Below are 21,837 nucleotides of genomic sequence, written 5' to 3'. Positions count from 1 at the left end.
CGTTAATAAACGTTTGGATGGTGGAAAGTTTTTTGTATCTATTTCAGTAAAATTCGTGATAGGCGAGAAACGTATTTACCAGTTCAACACAAATATTTTGCAAAAGACTTGAACGATTCAAAGTGTTATTGTATTTGAAAAAAAATAAACTCTACGTGTTGAATATCCACCACCCGTAGAAGAAGAAGAGGAATACGGGGAGGACGAGGAAGACGAGGAAGAACAAGAAGCACCACTAGTGACAGCAGTATTATATATATAAAAAAAATGTATATATACACACTTATTCAGTGTAGCAGTTGCAGCTACTAGTTGCTGTTTAGAAATGTAACAGTCTCATCGCTCGGCGATCAAACACTTCTTTATTATTATTATACAAATATTGGCACATAACACGCACGCCGCGTCATAATAATATTCGCGTGGCGATCACGACACAATACACATGCATTATATTATGGTGGCGCCGTACATACGAAGATTACTCACCTTTTATTTTCACGGCCGCCAACAGGAATAGCACGGCGACGAACTTTGATGAGGACGACATCATCGCGCGTGTGGACGGTGCGCGCGCGGCGATAACCGACGACGACGGCAACGGCGATGACGATGACGCCGGCAATCACGCTGGGACGCGGCGACAATTTCGCGGGGCGACCACCGGCTCGGGGCGAACGGACCGTCGGACGGACCGCCGGCGACACGGCCACCAGTTGCACCGAATCATCGCCGGCATCGCTCCTGCGGCCTGTGGCTCTTGTGGCGTCTTTCGACAGAAGTCGTGGTAACGATCGTTGTTAACGCTGTCCGTCGTGTGTTCGACGACGGCGACAACGCGAACGGCTCGCGGTAGCGTGGCCGGTGCGCCGGCCACCCATTACCGGCACTGGCGTATATGTTACGCGGTGACACGGCGGCGGCACAGCAAGAGAACGATAAACAGGCACGTAACTGACTGCGGTAAACGATGGCAACTATATATAGGTAGGTTCCACGCGTATATTCGCGTAGATTTATTACTCGTAACGCTTACTCAAGACGTGTCGCGAGAAATGGTACGACGAAGCGAAATGAGAGGAAGGAGAAGAAGATGTGGTAAGAAAAAAACTCCAATGGAACCCGAAAAGTTATGGTCGAAGATTATGACGAGACACACTGGTGAGACGACGGCGGTTGTGGCGGCTGCAGTGTACGAACGGCGGACACGTCGGCCGCGGCGAACGACGACGACAGACGGCGGTGGCAGTGGCGGCGGCTCACACACGACTGGCCGCCGGGACCGCGACGGAGGCTGATGGTCCTTATTCTTTGCGCGTGTCAGGCATTTGGGTGTGCGCGGAGCGCGCGTGCGGTGGTGCGCCCGTGGTGCGCGGTGCCCACTGTCCCGGTGCGCTGCCGCAGCCGCCGGTGCTCGTCTACCGATAGCGAGCGACCCACGACGCCGACCCACACACATCTACCTCGCACGAGCGGGTGTGGGTGCCACGGTATACTAGTGGCATGCAACCGACGCTCTCACAACGCCTTTAGCTGGCTGCCTGGCTGGACGTCCGTCCGTCCGTCCGTTAAATGTGCCCACCATGGTGATATCATGGAGGCATATACATACATACTTTATAGCGTACTTTTGTGTGCCTGTGTGCGTGTGTGTGTAGTAAGCAGTGGCCGCCACCCTCCACATACACCCTCCCCAAAGATCAATGTGGCCGCCGCCGCGAGAGCGAGCACTGTGGCCGCTTCGCTGCTTTTTCGGACGGAAAATCCGCGAAAGGAGTATAAAAAAAATAACAAAATAAATACACGCTCACGCGTATATCTTTATGTGGACATAACGTAAACTGTACCTCATAATAATGGGTGATCGGTTCTCGCCGAGTTAATATCTACTGTGGGGACTTGTAATATTAATAACTATTATCGTTGAATATTTAACAATTAATCCGAGTCGTAACTCTGAATATATTTTATAGGTACCTATTTAATTTAAAGTCAAATTGAAAATAACAATATTTTGTTTATAGAATTATTTATAGGAACAACACGCAGACTATTTCTTAAATAGTGTTGGTACGTGCCCATCATACGTGTTTTCCTATTTTACAGGTGACTTAATTACCTATTCCTAAAGGTCATATATGGTAGCACAGTCCTCTCTACGGGGGACGTCTAGCCACGATAATATAGGTACAGAGATATAATAATGTAATATTATACACGGTCGATTGAGCACGTTATTGCACGGCATTTAGGGTCATAAAATTCTACCATCGCCCGTACATAATATATTATGTTATATTATAGTTTCACCGTCGGCGCGCCCATAGCTTTACTCTTGGTCGTCTTTAAAACCTCACCTTGCTGTTAACTACTGACCGTTTGCAGTCCATCAGCTCACCTGCCGTTCAAATAATTTATGTACCTGACCTGCACGTAATGCCAAAGCGCAGTAGTTCACGCACGCTCACATCCAGCTGATAACAACCATTGCACACGATATATTTAAAAATCGGTCACAAGTATAGGTAACCGCTCTGCTGTACAGTTTCTGTAGGCGTAGAATTTTAGGCCACTGTAATGGATGACGTGTTGACGTGTCGTACTCGAATTTAATGATAAAATTAATATCATTGAGTAGGAAAAACGATTCTCAGCGGAGATGGTTTTTCAGCCTGTATCTATTACTGAGTGGATATCTATAATGTATATAGTGGGTATACTATTATACCTGTTCAGTGTTCATTGTATTACATTTTCAAGAGTTTTATGACACCGTTGAGACAATCGTGGTGAGCTTGGCTGATGCGGCTGCAATCTGTACGATTGTGTACGTATGGTATAAACACGTATTAAGTGAGTAACACGATAAAGTCGATAAAGTGGTGAATTACGAATTAGTGATACGTAAAGCGTAGATACGACTTATAAGTTAAAAGTATATATTTTAAGGTTTTGAAGAACAGGGTGAAGTGACAAAGCAGTTCACTACTCTCCGCTCATCAACTAAACTTTAGATAATACTAATTGACCTTTCGTTTAAAATTCTATATTTCTGTATTTAATGCACTCCTTGAAAATGTATTGCTTCGAAATATGGAGATAAACCACATTTTGTCGGTTTGAAAAAGTAAAAACTTTAAAAATAATAACGGTAAGAATTGTAAAAGTATTTATTTTGTTCCGTAATGTGTATTGCGATTAATATGCCCATGATAGTATTTTTATTATTTGTTTTTAAGCTTGTGTTATATGGCTGCACTTAAAAATTACGTAATTTAATACTGTATAAGCAATGAATAATATGATTGACTATAAATAGACCCCATACCTAGATTGTATGATACTAAATTTATAGTTCTATAATGATGTACGCTTAAGTCATCATATTATCCTTTTAAATTCAATGTATATAATAAAATAATTATAATAATAGTTGGCCATTAAGGATAATATAGGACACATACAATATTAGATATTAAGGAGCTCTGTATTTAGTCACTGCGCCAGGCGTGTCGTCATCGTTCTTTTGGTATAGACCAGGGATGCGCAACTGGCGGCCCGCATACCTTTTTTATCTGGCCCGCGCTACATTTTCAAATTACTTCATATAAAACCTCATCCTCAGGTATCACATTAAATACCTAATAATTGTAAATATAAATAAATAAAGATAAACAAATAAATGTTAGTAAATTTGAAGGACCTTTTTTTTATGCTTAATCCTATGCACTACGGCCCGCTAGATTTTAAAGTACTTAAAAGTGGCCCGCTAGTTACATTGAGTTGCCCAACCCTGGTATAGACGATCATTCATAAGCAAGTGTCTTTTACACTACTTATCCATCTAGATCGTCTATACAGAAAGACGTAATATTGTTAAAGTTAAATATATATATATATGTGAATTAAAAATAAATTAAGAAGTTTGTTAAAAGTTATGTTAATGTGCGTCAGAAATAAATTAAATAAAAGTAATATTAATAGACCAAAGAAAAAGGTTTTATTATTTTAAAATACAAATCGGTTACCTTGCTCCTCAAACGATAATCACGGTTTCAATTGGGAAGTCAATTCAAGGATTGGAGAGGTAATATAAAAATAATATTATTATAACCCCTTATTTTAATCATTACAGTTCTTTAAATGGTATACGTTTGGAATATTATGTAAAATAAAAATAATATTAATTGTACAGATAATTTATATAGAATTAAAAATGCCATTTATTCGGTGATTATGAATAATATTATATTTTAATTATTGTATTTTTTCATTTTTCTTGACATTCATGCGTACTTTTGAGTTTTGTGATCGTGTTTTTTGATAATTTATTCATTGTATTTATGAAATCATCTGAACTTACTTTAACTCATGATGTATAATTATGTTAGGTATTCAAAATCAAAGACAATAGCGATCAAATATTGTTTGCACATCCTTAACATGACGGTGTATAATATGCATATTGCATAAACAGTGAATCTAAGGTAACGCTATAAATATTTTCTGAAACGACATATGACTATAAATTTGAACCAAGTAATTTTCCTTCTTTAAGACTGAAGATATTTTTATAGTATTTTGGAAAAAATTCAAATTTTAGCACGTGCGCAGAATCTTAATTTTTCATACAATGATGAGTTAAAAATTCAGATAATATCTAACATTGAGTCTTTACCCAAATTTCAATTCGATCAAACAAAATTAATTTTAAAAACGTTCATCATATTTTTATAGAAAATGTATTTGTTTATCATAGCAGTAGCAGTCTCATCTGACTTTGCCATAAAAAAATTAAGCAATATAAAATGTGGCACTCAGTGTATTTTGGTTTTACAGTATTTTAATTGGCATCGGTGTACTTAGCTTTGTGAAACAATCTGACGGTGGTAGAAAATCCGATTGTGGTGGATTGAATACAACAATTATTGTATTCATGTTTCCGTTTAACAATTTCCCGCTAATCGGTGGTTAAAGTCTACCTCCAACCGCAAAAATTAACAATTTAAAAAAACAGCTTTTTAATTTAATTATTGTTGTTACTTGTCAGTATAATAATTATAGTAAGTACCTTATAAAACACATTCATTATTTAATATATATAAAAAAAATATTTTTATTATCCTGATGTTATACCATCACGATGAACTATCCATAAGATACATCGTACGTGATTCAAACAATATTCTAGACAATTTTAGTAGGTATTTCAAAAAATATTTTAGTTAGTTTTAGTTACATATTTGTTAAGGTTAACAAAGTAGTTATTGTGTCTATAAAAACACGTTTAAATCACAGATACACACATAAAAATAATATATACTCTCGTTTCTTTTAAAATTTTTCCATGAGGAAATTATTCTTTTTTAGCAATAACTATAGTCCCATGGATCCTCTATTTGGCACTTCCTGGCAACGCCGAGCAAATGGCTTTATAATATAATATAATCGAGCATGTCATGATTGATTCTCCGAATCACTACATAGGTAATGCACGTAGAGACTATAAATCAAGGGTCACTAAATGGTGGACTGTAGAAAAAATTTATCTGGCCCACAGGTAAGATAAAAAGTAAAAATCGATAATTTTATTTGTTATGATGGTTTTGATGGTGTTGTAGTTTGTCATTTTTGCTCTTTGATTTTTCCCAACATCTGCAATTTTTATAGTTCACGAACAATTACAAAATTCTTATTTGGCCCTTCAAAAATATTGATTGACGATTCTTGTCCTAAACAATGATAGTTTGATGTTTCATATTTTCACGGTACGCTGTATTCGTAATACGATGAAATAGTGCACTATGAATACATTTTCCAAAATTTGCATTTTAAAGTTGTGCTTTCATGTATAAGAATTTTTTTATTCGCAAAGTTCAATTAAAATCAAAATGTTATTTTTAAAGTAGTTATCATTATTGGTTACAGCCTAAAATAGAAAAGTAGAAACATTTTAGTTTTAACACCATTAAATTGAATATTAAACTACGAATAGAACAATGTTTGAATCGTATAGAGTTGGAGTTTTTTTTAATGGTTTAAAGGCAATCTCTAAATGTACTATAAAAAAAGTTGTAACACAAAAACAATGCACTACGCGAACCGAGATATTCATTTGTTGTAGATATGATTCCCTCGTTAGCATTTTAATAAAAATTAATGTCAAAAGATTTAACAAATGAATATGAATAATTTTTTTGAAGAAAATGCCCCAGATGTAGGTAAGTATAATTGACATGTGAAATAATTTTATACCAACAACTAATTAGGAGCTAATAAATCTACAACCTTTTACACTATATTTAAATTCTTTTACTACCACGATAATAATAAAGTTAGACTTTGAAATTGTAGTCATAGAGTCGGTAATGTTATTTATTCAGAGTGTTATTATACATAGCGTAACAGAAATAATATTATGTAAATTAAAAATTTAATAACTTTTGTCACATCAATATTTTATAAATGTTAATTTTTTTTAAAATAATTTATAGACGCTTGCTCTACATATTTAATATGAACATTTTATTTGTATTTTTTAATACTAAAAATAAACAATTTTCACTTTTTTTAGAAAAATTAAAAATATCCAATTCGTAAAAGTTATTTTAAATCAAAAAAAAAAAAATGTTTATATTAACATTTATCCAAGTAAAGTTTAATTTTTATAATTTTTTTAAAATGTCAATATTTTTGTGAAGAAGGTTAGAAAGACACTAATTAGGCACTGAAACTGAAAATAAAATGTTCAGATCTAAGTGAATCTTAAATCATTTGTTAACTTAATATTTTCTAATTATATTTATGCATTACACTTTTACTCATAAACTCAATTTTTGGTTTGTATAGATCAACCTATAATTTGAGTTTTAACATATTTTTTGTTTTTGTCATCAACGTAAAAATTCGTTTGGAATTAAATAGCCTACTTTAAATTAGACCTTTATTACATTTTGTAAATAGAGGGTTAATATTTCCGATCGATCTTCGCATATTTAATTGTAGGCGACAACTCTCTTAAGATTGCTTAAATTAAACACCATGTTTTGATTAGATGTTTTACGCTGTAGAGAATGCGTAGCTCCAGAGACAAATTTTTATTTTTGTTTTTTTTTTCAAACTGGGAGGAGGTTTTTACCTAACAAAAAAAAAAAAATTATTTTATATTACAAACCATATAAGAGTCTATTTTTGGTTTAGACGAACATGATATCTAAAATTTCAACTATGTGATAAAGATAATAATAATAATAATATATCAATTTCTCTATGTGAATAAAATATATTACAAATAAATTGGATAGCCTTTCTTAAAATAAGTCATGTTATTACTTTCTTTAGAGTTGAAAAACTTCTTTTTGCAGATGCAACGCGTGACACTTACTATTAAATTTGCCAATACATGGAGTAATGTCATATTGGAATTGATAGAATTGAGAAAGAAGAGATTTTATGATAGAGAAACTCTCAGGCCTGCTGTGGAAAGCACCACCCCTGGAACCATCCTTACACTAGGTAGATGTTTGCAACGTGTTTTCAAGCGTGTTTATTTTCGTTTTATATTTTACAACTTTTAGAAATTGTACATTTCTACTCGATGTGTTTTTCTACAGTGTTTAAATTCCATACGATTTTTATTTTTTACTTAATAATCATGAATACACATTTGTGAAGTTGGCTCATCTAATTTGTCAAAACGGCTGAACAAACTTTATCAATATTTTGAGAATTATTTCTGAGCAATAGCGAGTCATCTTTCAGAATTTGTTATTGAGTTACATGAACTCATCTGGTGTGTCAATTTCACGTAACCCAAATATCAAATTTTCCGAAAATATTTAAATTTTAATTAAACGATAGCGTTTAAGTAGTTCTGAGATGTTGTGAATTTGTTTTGAAAATTTGAACCCCACTATTTTCTTTCAATCAAACCATTTATAATATTCATCGTATAATGAATTGAAATTTAGTATTTTCAAAACTTTTAAGCCATTGTTTTACGTAATCATATGTCATTTTCGTGAACTAGTTTTTGATTCTCTTGACAGGTGTTCGTAAAAAAATATCATTAAACCTGATGAATAATTATTCAAATATTATGCATGCATTCATAAAAAATCGATGAAATTTTTCAGTATGTTTTCCCCAATGGTTTGAAAAAATTAATAGAACATCGTATTTTAAATTTAATTTAGTGTGAATTTAATAACAAATAGTTTAATTTAATTTAAATATAACATATTAAAATATAAATTGAATTTATTTAAATAGGTCATAGGGTTTATTCGTTCACGTGACAGGTTAGATTATAAAATATCTAATTTCGTTGAAATTTCAACTTAAATAATAAAAAAAAAGATATTATGCATATATATTTTCGGATTTTTAGTTTCTAAAAATTGAACTCATAAGAAATTTTGCATTACATTTTCAGTCCCTAAAAATTATAATAGCTATTATATTTTACAATTTTAACTATATGTACAACATAATTTACAAAACTTCACGATTTTGATGAATTTCGTTATAATTTTAACAAATTCTTATTGAAATAAATTGTGAATATATTTTTGAAATGTTTAAATTATGAGACTAGCTTATTAATAATTCAATTTATTTGACTGCATCTAAAAATGTTTAATAATTCTTGATGACATTAAAACTAATCTAAATATTTAAAAATGTATAGTACCTAACTATTTAAAAATGATAAAATATTTTTAAAAAATGATAAAAGTCCTTTTTAGGAGAAATCATTATTTTACATGTGAATAACCGACATCATTAAAAATTTAAACTTCATTCAATCATTATAAATGTATTGATTTGAGTGGTTTTCGATAAAAAATTGTATCTAATTTATACTAAAAGTGGTCAGAAGTGGAATTTTCCAAGTACTTTTTAAACGATTGGGGAGAACTAAAAAATAAAGGTAAAAAACCGGAATATTACACAACACCAATTTTTGACAAAATCATAAAGGATTTAAAACCCCAATGACTTTTTCACAAAATATTTTTATACCAATATATTCTAAACATGATATAATTTTCTAACTTTATTGGCTCTTTTAGCTACCTATGTATACATTTTAAATGTGTAATTATTAAACTTTTTAGTCTATTATCGTTTAATTCAGAATGTACTTGGAATATATTTTGTATTTAAATATTGATTCAAGAATAATAGTTTAAAAAAATGTAAAAATGTAAAAATACAACAATTTGTTCATAATGCCAAATTTTAACAAAAATAAGTTCAGTTGCCTTATTACTGATACCAAAACAACTAAATAATAGAAATATTGTGGTAACAGAAACAGGTTATGCTCAAATTTTTTTAGTATAATGTGCTCATATTTTACACATTTATAATATTTTATTTTATTGATTTATTATAAATGACGCTTAACGAGACACACTCAAAACTATCGAAATCCTAAACTATGAAACATATTGAATTTATCTAGTTTTTATCTTTAAAAACACACTAAACGTTCGATTAGATTAGAAATTGATTCTGAGCGAAAACTTCATACAAATTATGAAATTTAATATTGTTTTGAAAAATATATTTAATCGAATAACTTCAAAATTGTTTTTTTTTTTTGAAAATATAATTATTCTGAGAAAAAGTAAAAGAATATATTATTGAAAAAACACTACTAGAAATATTGAAAGTCTGTTGTAATGTATATATAATTTGATAGATATAGGTATTGGTTTTTATTTATAGAAATGTATTGTTTGAATATCGTAATATCTGAATATAATGTTAAAACGTAACATATTTACGCTGTATTCAATAAATGTCAAATATCTTTATTTGAATGAATTTCTTACAAAAAAAAACATGAAAAATGATACACATTGAAATAGATTGAACTCTATTTAGAATTCTATGTCAATTGTGATGATTTATCATTGCCCTCGAACGTACATATTGCGTATGATAATATATCACAATATATCGTTTCTATGCATCGAACTATATTTATTTATCTTATATTATTTGAAACAATGTATTTTAATAGAATACTAATAATTAACACGGTTTAATATTTGCCTGCAATTTGTTAGACTGACAGATGTTTAAATGTAAAGAGTTTCACATGCATTTCATCACTATATAGAAATAGCCCTAGAGCTCGACTTTGATCAAGAAAACTTCAATACCGAGGAGCGAAAACTGCAAAGGAGGACTTCAATATTGCAAACAACGCGTATATTATAAGTTTCTCTAGACGCTATTGGTTCATCCGGCATCTACTCCGGTCTTAGTTTAAATTATAGTAACAATATTTTGAATTATATTATACCCTCATCGCAATAATAATATTTCCAATAACATTTCAACGTTTTGTATTTTTTATTCACTGATACTTATATAAAAAAAAACTAACTAATCTAGTATTATTTTAATTTTAAATAATCCCTAATTTACGACATATGTAGACATAGGAAATTGTTTTATTTCTATACTATAAATCATTAAAAATAGTATACTAATTTTTTTTTTAGTTTTATTTATACAAGTATAATATCATTTTTAATTTGGGAATAATTTTTTACGAGATTTACCGTTATAACTTATTGAACATAAACTATGAAATTAGGTAGTTAAATTCGTGTATTCAATTATAGGACACAATAAAAGTGTTTAGCACCGTAAAATCGTTGGTATTCTTCATATTATGAGGTTTTACATTGATACGTATACGAGTGCTATGATATAATAATTTGTGTTATCTCAAAATGATTATTCGTTGTCCTCTAGTGTTAGGTAAAATATTTTTGACTGATAATGTCTAATATCGTATAATGGTCTAGACGACTACAAATGAATAAATTTAGCGACCGATAAAACGTGGCTGAAACTCAAACCGTAGGAATAGTGGAATTTGGAGTATGTACTGCGTACATCACTTAATTGTATTTCCTACGGTATGTGGTCAGTGTCTGGCTTAAAAATGCATTACATTTAAACAAGGTATCCCTCTCATCAACACTATACAATATGATGGTAAACAGGGATGAACATGTTTAATATATATTATGATATAAAAGATATATTTTTTTTACCATAGTTAACCACTCGTTAACACATTGTTTGATATCACAATCTAATCTAACTAGGTACAGTTTATTGTAACGACCCATACACACGTTAATATGATAGACATACATTGTTTTAATCAATTTTTTTTCAAAAACCACAATAAATCCAACCAATTTCTTATTGTCTATATACAGTATCATAACTTATGAAACATAAGAAAATTTTTGGTTACTAGAATAAATAAAGATATAGGTAGGTACACGGCATGAGTCAATTAATATTAACTTTAAATTCGACAATTTCGTTGTACCTTCTTATACATTTCAACCATTAATACTATGGTCAACGTTGTGTAATATTCGACTGAATGACTTTGGGGTTTTTTATGACTTTTATAGATATATTATATAATATATTATTATCTAATGGAAATAAATACCACATAATATCTTAAGCTGTTTGTGCGTGATGACTACCTGCAAGTTTCATTTGGTAGTAGTTACTCACCTAGTTTCACAGAATCGTGTACCTATAATATATTAAACCAGCGCAACCCATTTGCACCCCAAACTATAGCCCATCTTATACGCCCAATTCAGATCGGGTGAAAATCGTGCAACGTTGCCATTTATTGTGTATATTGGTAGGTATAACTATAAAATTTAAAATCATATTTGATCGTTTCCCATGCTAATCGAAACCAATATCCAAATCGATAAAGATAATAATATGATGCCATTAGTCGTGCTAATCGAAATTGTAAAATCCTAATCGATAAAGATTATAATATTATATAAAATGCATTTATCAGTTGTATTGTATGTTTCAGTTGCATCAGCACATGAATACTACTATAATATAATGAAATTTTATATAACTATTTCAAGTAAACAAAAACTTTGTTTAGTTTTTCGTTATTTTAAATATCACATGAGTAGAAACATCGTTTCTGGTGGCGCTGTGTAAAAAAAAACTTTTAGTGTATATCTCAAAAGTCAAAACCAATAATTCAAAAACGAAGTTAACCGAAATTATAGACAGTCATATCCATGATCTGGAAACTGAACAAAGTTTAAAATTACTGGACGTTCAAGGTAGGTGTAAAAGAAAAGCGTGTAAAGATTTAACTTTACGACCGAATAAAATAATACGTACAGAGCTTTACCACGTGCAGTACAGCTAAGTATTCTGATGTTAATAATATCAGGAAATTTATGTACCGCGAACTTTGAAAAATATTACAACCAGTTCCTAAATCACTCAACGAAGCAATTGAACAAATTTATAATTTAGTAGTTTTAACAAATAAAAATGAAGAGTTTACATATACCTATTGATAATGTAAATAATATTATTTTGATTACATGTAAAACGAATTTAAATTTTTTATGTGATTTCAACAATTTTGACATTTTTTGTGATGGTACTTTTACATATTATAGACCTTCACATTTTTATCAAATGTATGGCATTCATATATATGTAAATGGATTTTATATACCACTTGTTATTGCGTTTTTGCCATAAAAATCATTTGAATGTTATCGAGCTATGTGGAACTTTATTTGCCAATTATGTACATATAAAATACAAAACAATTTTACACCATTATCAATCCATTTAGATTTTGAAATCGCAGCACATAAAGTATTTCTAAATGTATTTCTATACAGCGAAATAAAAACCTGTAGATTTAATTTAGGTCAATATTGGTACCGAAAAATAAATTCTTAGTCAGATCTTAAAATAATGTAAAAGAATCAGTCATGTAATATCGCTAAATGGTTAACATTATTTTTAGGGTTACCATTTTTAACGTCAAATGAAGTGGAAGATGCTTTTTTTGATTTACAAAACTTAACTCCAGATTTTAATTTGTCGTGATTATCCGAATTTTCTGATTATATATTGAATAATTATATAATTCAAGGATGTCCATTTCTACCATCAATTTGGGCTGAACCTCCAACTGAAGCACCTCGCACTACAAATTGTGCTAAATCATTTCACAGACAATTTAACTCTCAATTTTATTTATCTCATCCTCCATTAACTAGTGTTAATGAAAATTTAAAATTGATACAAGTGGAAACAGTTAAATAGAGTAGAATACTTAAAAAAAATTCTTATACATTTCGGGGATTCGATTTATAAAAACTGTTTTATTGATGTAATTAGGTAATTAATTATTGTATTATTGACATTATTATTATTTACTAATGTGTGTTATTAATTTTGAAAATGATTACTTTTTTCTGATTTATTTTAAACGAACAATAACTGACGACTAGTATGTATTATTTATTTTGGATCTATATACATTTAATTTAATACAATATTAATAATTTAGATATATATGTGTAGTATTGTAATTGTATTTATTAATTATTTTTATTTAACGTAAAAATTTAACTATTTGAAATCTATTATTTAATGCAATATAAATAATATTTAGATATATTATATAGCAAAAAAAAAAAAAATAATAATAATAAATACCCATAGTGAGTGTCATTGATGGATGGCTTTCTCACAACCCGAGTATTCATGTAAATATATACTTAGGTTAGAATTTTGTATTAAAGTTAACTGTATATGTATGTATCTCTTATCTCATGTACTCATTGTGCCTCATAGATACAGATTGTATATTCCAAATAAAGAAAAGAAAAAAAAAGAAATATTATATGTATACTGTGTAGTATATATCATTATTTTGAAAATTATTACTTTTTTCTGATTTGTCTTGTACGGTTTTAAACGATAATTGACGGCAACGTTACATACAAAATGGGCACATTTAGGCTAAAAATCATGTTTTTTATTTTTGGCGCAAAGGTCCATAACCCTCGGGGCGCAAATGGGCTATTACCTTTAAACTGCTGTTAGTACCTGAATTACTCTGGCAACAAAGTAATGGTGAGGTGGTGAGCTGGCTGAATTTATTCCGCATAAACCCCACAAGACCTCCGTGGAATATTAATTCAAATATTAAGCATAAGTTTCGATTTGATTCACCAATTTCCAGAATCCACTAATTTCTCGGCATGTATTTGTGTGTTGAGTATCCGGTAGGTTTAATATATTATGTTCCAAGAAACTATAAATAATTGTATTAACACCACGAAATGTAAAATTAATGCGTGTACAGCTATTTCGTATATATTCTATAGAAATATAATACAATTATTAATCATACAGAAATATTATTCAATGAGCAAGTGGAATTTTAAGGATTTTCATGCATAATTGTATCACTTTAAATAATTTAAAGTGATTTATATCATTCGTATTGCTGGAAAACTGAGACTAGATTTTAGGCTTTTGCAGTCTCGCTTCGTTCGCATTTATTTAGATGTACCTACAATTACTATTAGATCGATTTGAAAGCAAAAATAACCCAACAAATCAAAAATCCTATAATAATATCAAAGGATATTAAAATATTTGTTAGCGTTTATTGAATTGAATTCTTTTGAATTAGTTTTCATTAATGTTCAGTACCGTAGATAGGAATTTTCTATGGAAAATGAGGGTCCATACCTCTTTCATACTGCCTCTTTAAAGAATTTCCTGGTAACCACATAGTAAAATGCATTCGATGATTGGAATTAATATGTCTCTATTTGTTTTATTATTTAAACTCTTATTAAGGTTAGGATATAATGCAAATACCTATAATATACATATATATGTATGTACCTATAATGCACTACAGGCACTATTAATACACTTTGGGTACTATACAATAAATTTACTATAACATTATATAAAGTAATATTTTTCCGTTAAAAAAAAAAAAAAAAAAAATTTAAATTTTAGAATATACTAGACACTTTTAAATTTTCTACTTTGTTAAAGGAGGGAGGGGGGTGAAATTCCCTAAACCCTCCCCATAGCTACAACCCTGGTAATTTTGGATTTAGAAAACATTAATATAAACCAGAGGTTCCCAAACTTTTTTCCTCATAAACCACTAAAATTGAATTTTTACAAATTCATCTAGATATTTTATTAGCTTATATTGAACTGCTCACCCGCAAAGGCTCCAATATGGAGCGTATTTTAAAAAAATAAAAAAAACGTGTTGTTTTTATCATCATCTTTATTTTTTTAATAATGACAATATTATTCAAATAATTATTTTAATATCTATAACGATAGGAAATGCGAATTAAATGTGATAATAAAGAAAAAAAATCAAGGCTAGTGTTAAAAAAATATAAATTTAATTGGAAGAACGAGCTTGATACTTTGATAATACATTTTCAATATTTGAATTCAAATTAGTCAGGTTTAACATCAAAAAAAGTGATTTCCAATCTGTTAAAATTTTTTTTTTTTGTAAAAAGATTGTCAATTGTAATGAAACCCCTCTCCACACAGTATGATAAGATTAGAGCTATCAAAAACTTGCTTGCAATACTCCATAAACCAGAAAAAGTAACAGATATGTCTCTCTGAAGCTAGAATTGCTGATACCTATTTCTAAATTTCATCTGAAGTTCTTCGTTAGCACTTATTCCAATCAGTTCTTCTTGTAATACGATATCTGATTTTTCAATGTCAAAGTATGGATTAATAATATACTGTAGTATTTCCATTATTAAAATATCCTCAAATATCATTTCAAAGTCAGTGTAAAGGACATTTAAATGTTAAACGTAGGCCGAAATATCATCATCCTGACAGTTCATATGTGACAATTTAGGAAACTAAGAAAATCCACGTTTACCCCTATTTCCACATGATGCACCCGCAATTTTTTTTCATTGACAAGGACCCCTTGCAGGTAAGAATTGACTCCAGATAGTCGATATAGACCACTTTGGGAACCTCTAAAATAAACAAATTATCACATACACTATAGAATTGAATAATATAATTTAAAGGATGCAGGTGTATGTGTGTGTGTGACGGGAGTAAGGATCGAAAAAAAATATTTTTCCATATATTTATTGGGTATTACTTATTATAGTTGTTGCGTATCATACAATAAACGACAAATACAATATTACGATACAATTCCAGATAGCTTAAAGTTAAATCATTGAGTGAACAACTTTACAAAACCATGCTTATGGTTATCTGTGACTGTAATGTATCTTCCGTAATTTGTGATCAAATTTATTCTGTTCATGCACGTGGTCTTTAAATGTATACAAATCGATTATGATTCGTGCCAATATCCTTAGTAAAGGACTTGAAATGTCAGCGATAAAAATACAATATTATTTACTTTTACCGTTCGAATTGGTTGTCTTTTACCTGTTAATTGGATGAAATATACATATTTTAATTTCCCCCATTCCATCGCTCACTTATACCCATGGTTTCATGTTTGATTTGAATTTTTTCTGATTGTTATAGTCTGTTGTTGACGAATTCATTCATTTGATTATTTCTTTTACACTCACTGAATACTTGTTGCTGAGATATAAGTGAATTGACTATCATAAAATTAACATTTTATTGTAGTTGTGAGTGATTATGTTTTTGGTAGTTATGAAAAACGAGAATTATTGCATAACATTTTCCTGGAATTTTGAATTGAAGAGGTATCTGGTCATGAAAGTTGTTTTTATTATTTGAAATATAACATGAGATGTTTTTTCTTATTGATTTATTTTTAGCCGAAGTGATCGTAATTATTTTGAGTCTGTTGTTTGACTTTGGAGGAATTGAGGTTGGTAATTGTATGAAAGTTTGAACGCTTCTAGTAGAGGGGATATTGTTTGTTTGTTAATCATTGTTGTTGTTTTGTGAAGTAATAGGTAGAACCTATACTACCTGAATTTATCAAAAGCTTAAAATTATGAAAAAGGCATGTAATGAATATGCACATGGAACATTAATGATAAAAAATAATAGAACTGACCGTATTTATTGATAATTTATGTATGTTAGAATTATAATTATAATTATGCATGTATATATAAATATATATTTACTATCAATTATGCATAAAGCTTATTTGCTATTATGTATTTGTCTGGATTAAGCATGAACATTATTTATCGGTATGGTTTAATCTATTTGCGCTATATAAAACTTGAGGAAATTTTTTTTGCTCAAATTTATTGCCCTCATAATAGCCCATATTAAAAATAGATTAAAACATTAATTGGTTTATTCACATGCCGTGGCATCCTGTATCATAATACATATATAAAGTGCTTAGAAACAAATTAAATAGGTATATATTCTGAAAACAAATGTAATCACTCGCAAATATACTGAAAGCTTATATTTTTAATTCTGAGCAGAGTGATTTTACAATAAGTTGATTTTTTCTTAAAAATGACTCCAATCTTTATTATTAAAAATCGGTAGAGAATTGGATCTTATTAGTAAATTAAGTGCCAGAAGTGAACAATTTAATTTTTGTTTTAGCTCAAATTAGCATAAACGACTTGACATTTTCATTCATTTTATAACATATTTTCATTTTATAGAGTTTCTATGATTTAAAACATATTTTTACTCTTATTCAACTATTTATAAACTTTTGAAGTTTGACATCTTTTTTAGTTTTTTAGATATGTTCAAACATTTTTTTTTATGTTTGAATATTAAATACAATGCAGTGAGATACCTTATAAATAGTACTTTCGTCAATTTTAATAAAATCCAAAATTGAATGATTGAAAATGTTTATAATATAATAATAATAATAATAAAAACGTATATGTGCAAATTGGTTTCAATTTTCTCATTATGTACTTGCAAATATTTTCTCATGATAAGAGTAACATAATTTTAGGTTCAGATCATATTTACTTTTTTTCGTTAGTAATTGTGTATAAAATAGATATTCTAAATATTTAACAAAAGTTGATTTTATTATGTTAAATAGATCTGTAAGAAAAAAATTCAACAATATAATACATGTTTGAAAACTATTAATACTACTTTGGGTTTATACGTATATGATACTATTTTATTAAATAAAATGTAGTCTGTATACCTTGAAAATATATTTTAGTAGAAATATAAATATAAATTCCCTAGAGGCTGGTATTATATTTTAAGTACGTACTTTAACTCCAAACATTACACTACTCGAGTCTCTTGAGGTTTGTATGGACTAGTGTAAATTAGCAAAATTTAGATTTACTACGTACAACACTTAATTTTATATTTAACATAAAAATTAGATAACTTACCCATAATCAAAATTGAACTTTTTTCTTATATTGAAATTTACTCAGAATAATCAACATTAGATTTTCAGATAAAATAATTTATAAGAAAAAAAGAAACATTTAAATATGTTACATATAATTTTTATCAAATGAACAAAAAGTAATTCTATAAAATTCAACCCTTAAACATTTTTGAAACTAAGACGTACGAAATGTTAAATTAAAAAAAAAAATCATGTTATGCAATTAAAATTTAATATTTATGTTTTATATTAAGAAATAATCAAACAAAACGGCACTTTGAACAAATTTTAGAACTGCATTTTTCTGGTTCCAAGACATAAAAGATCAACAACATTATACTGCGATACCTATCATGTATTTTGTACGTAGGTATCAACATTATTTATTTGTAAACTATTTAACAACTATTTGTTGAAATTTATATTATTTAGATAAAACGATGCAATTTTTTTTTGACTCATTCGAAAAGCATTGAAATATAACATTTTTTATAATATTCCATCATTTATAGCCCAACAAACATCAATGTACTCACGTATAATTTGTATGTATATAATATATATATATATATATATTTACATATTTATTTTAATTTGTACAATCTGTAACAGAAATTTACAATAAGCACAATGAATGGTCATATAGTAGGACGCGGTTGACTTGGTTGAAGAAGCTATTCAGTAGGTAATAGCACTTCATGTCGAATTTGTATAATATATAATTGATCTTTTATGCAATATTAGTTTGGGTGACGTTTTCAAAAATAATGAATAACACTTACTACAATTTCTTAAGTATAAACAATAATAAATTATTTGTACATATTTTTTTTTTCAAAATACATTTCATAACACTAAAGAGTTTGTGATATTATTATTGAAATTTAAATTGTTTATTCAGTTAAATATGAATAAATAATTATTTTTTGGATTTTCTTTATTTAAAGTATATGGTACTTACATATACAACAAAATATAACAAGAACATACATGTTGATACTTATAAAGCTATTCTGGAATATTTTTAATATCGTGATAAAAATGACAGTTCAATGGAAGTATAATTCGTAGATTTATGTTATTTTTCAAAGTTAATTTATTTATAGAAAACTAGAGAATCGTGTCTATATAAGATTAAACATGTGTATGAACAATACATTTGACATAAAATCGCTCATAACAAATGTGATGATAAATTTGGAATTTTCGTATGCTTATATGCTTATATGTAATGAAACATTTGATATTATGTACTAATGAAGTATATCTGAAAATAGTGGATTGAATAGAGTTTATCACTGAGGTAGGTATATGGTTAGGTTAGTATTCTTTAATAACATGAAACTATAAACGTAAATTGGTAATTAATTTATAAATATATTTTTTTATTTTTCAGAAGTTATTTTGAGTATTGATGAAGAATTTTATTTGAATAAACTAAGGTACGAATTCTTTAATAAATAATTATAATCAAAAAATAAAACTAAATTCTAAATATATTTTTATTTAAAAAAAAGTTGTAAATTAAAAAAAAAAGTGGATAAGTCGTGGATGTCGCTCTGCTGTACAGTCTCGTATAAGTTACAAGTGGGTTGCTGTAATGTATTGAATTAAATTTGAATCCAATGATTTTATATCAATGTATACGAAAAACGATTCTGAACGGAGACGGTTTATCTATCTAGGATATATTATAGATTATTAAAAACTTTCAAATCTTAGATTTAAAAAGAAAATTTTATGAATTTCTAGCTTAAAATAATTTGCACATTTGAATGCGTGTAAAAAAAAATTGTGACTATAATTTATTTTATTTTTCAACTGCTATTGCAAATTTAATATGTTAGGAGCTTTGTATTAAAATTTTCAAATCTTAGATATAAAAGGAAATTTTTTAATGAATTTCTATAGCATAAAATAATTTGCGAATTTTCGTGATTTTTACATATTATGTATAAAAAAAACACATACATCATTGTAAAATCAATACATGCATGACTCCGTTCAGAATCTAAAACGTAGTGTCCATTAAAATATTTAAGTAGGTAAGTAGCAAAAAAAAAAATGAGAAATAAGTCTAATTTGTATGTATAAAAAATATGTGTAATATAACATAATTACCTTACTATAAAACAAGCTTGAAAAGAGAAGATAGAAAAGTTAGCTTGTTTTGGTTTGAGTCTTATACAATACTACGCTAACATAGCATTTTATCAAAGGCACAGCTCGAGTATTTAATTGAAGATATTTTATTAAATAGCCTTGCGTATAATTTGAGTAGGTAATAGATATTCTACTCATAACTAACATTTTTTTTTAAACTGACTTTAATTCATTGTTTTAACTTATGATTTTAAATTTTAAAAAAAATGTGACTATATATTTCTTTTAATTTTCAAATGCTATTGTAAAGATATGTTAGGAGCCTTATATTAAATTTTCAAATTTCAGATTTAAAAAGAAAAACTTTTATGAATTTCTATCTAAGATAATTTGAACATTGCCGTAATTTTTACGTATTTAGTCAAAATTTGAACTTTAAATGCTTATAAAAAAAAATCATTCCTATGAATTTTTAATATTTTTCAACTGCTATTGTATCGATGTTAATTTAAAAAAAAAGTAATAATTGCATATGTCTATAAATAGTTCAACTTAAGTCGAATTTTTTTGAAAATTACAAGGTGAATGGAACATACTTGTACTTATATAAACATTTGGTGAAAATTTCCTATGGTAATTTGTTTTAAAATTACATCAAAAACCAAAATTGATTTTGTTGAAAACTGATTGAGCGTAAAATTTAACATTTTTTCCCTTAATTTTTATTTTGTTTATCCTGATTATCTAGAAAAATATTGAGAATTTTTTACTTTTTACCACTAAAGTAAAAACTAGATTCATTTACTGGTCAGATGAGGTACTGAGGTCGAAAATCGAAGCACTTTTATCGCCAAAAACATGATTTCAGACACACAAAAAAAGACATCATTGTAAAATCAATACATTCCTCACTCTGCTCAGAATCTAAAATGTTGATTAATTATTATTATTATTATTTTTTTTTTTTTTTTTGTGATAGTAATACAACAATACATTTTTAGCATTAGTAAGTAAGCATTATATGTAAGTATTTTAATAGATATCTTACAAACAATATTCAACAACTAATAAAAAAAGTAATATGATCTGAATCATGAATATTATAACGAAATAAATGATTAAAAGTTTTTAAAACAAAAAAATTATTAATAAATATTTAATTTTAAATTAAACAATTTGTATAATTTATTTTTGCAAATAATAATTTTATAATATAATATGTAATTTTTATAAAGTTAGGTATTGACTTATGTTTATTTAACTAATTAAGTTGTAAAACTTTGCATACGTATATAAATATATAAATTGTTTCATTGTCATTGAATTTTAAATATTTTGATATTTGAAAAACGACTGAAATTCCGAAATATAACTTTTCAAATAAGTATTTATATTTTCTCACAACATAAAAAATTATTTATTACAATTACAATATAATGTATATCAAAAACATTTGAAGAATTTAAAAAAAGCTCTACAAAATTAAACTAAAAAATAAAATTCATTTA

The 21,837-nt window shown here is 28.3% G+C and overlaps 1 protein-coding gene across 5 annotated transcripts in view; it reads right to left on the bottom strand.

The window, feature by feature from the left end:
- The window catches only part of LOC107166088 (neuronal acetylcholine receptor subunit alpha-7-like), a 198,044-nt gene extending 197,343 nt beyond the window's left edge, over nt 1-701 (bottom strand). For all 5 annotated transcript variants that reach the window (XM_089219318.1, XM_089219314.1, XM_089219315.1 and 2 more), the window contains exon 1: nt 490-701. In XM_089219318.1, the coding sequence (XP_089075444.1) occupies nt 490-553 (64 nt within the window). In that variant the 5' untranslated portion in view covers nt 554-701. The remainder of the gene's footprint in view (nt 1-489) is intronic.
- Between the last annotated feature and the right edge of the window lie 21,136 nt (nt 702-21,837).

The sequence above is a fragment of the Diuraphis noxia genome, unplaced genomic scaffold, assembly GCF_037042655.1.
Source record: "Diuraphis noxia isolate RWA-SAM2 unplaced genomic scaffold, SU_Dnox_SAM2 contig0002, whole genome shotgun sequence".
Lineage (NCBI taxonomy): Eukaryota > Metazoa > Arthropoda > Insecta > Hemiptera > Aphididae > Diuraphis > Diuraphis noxia.
This window is presented reverse-complemented; position numbering and strand designations above follow the sequence as displayed.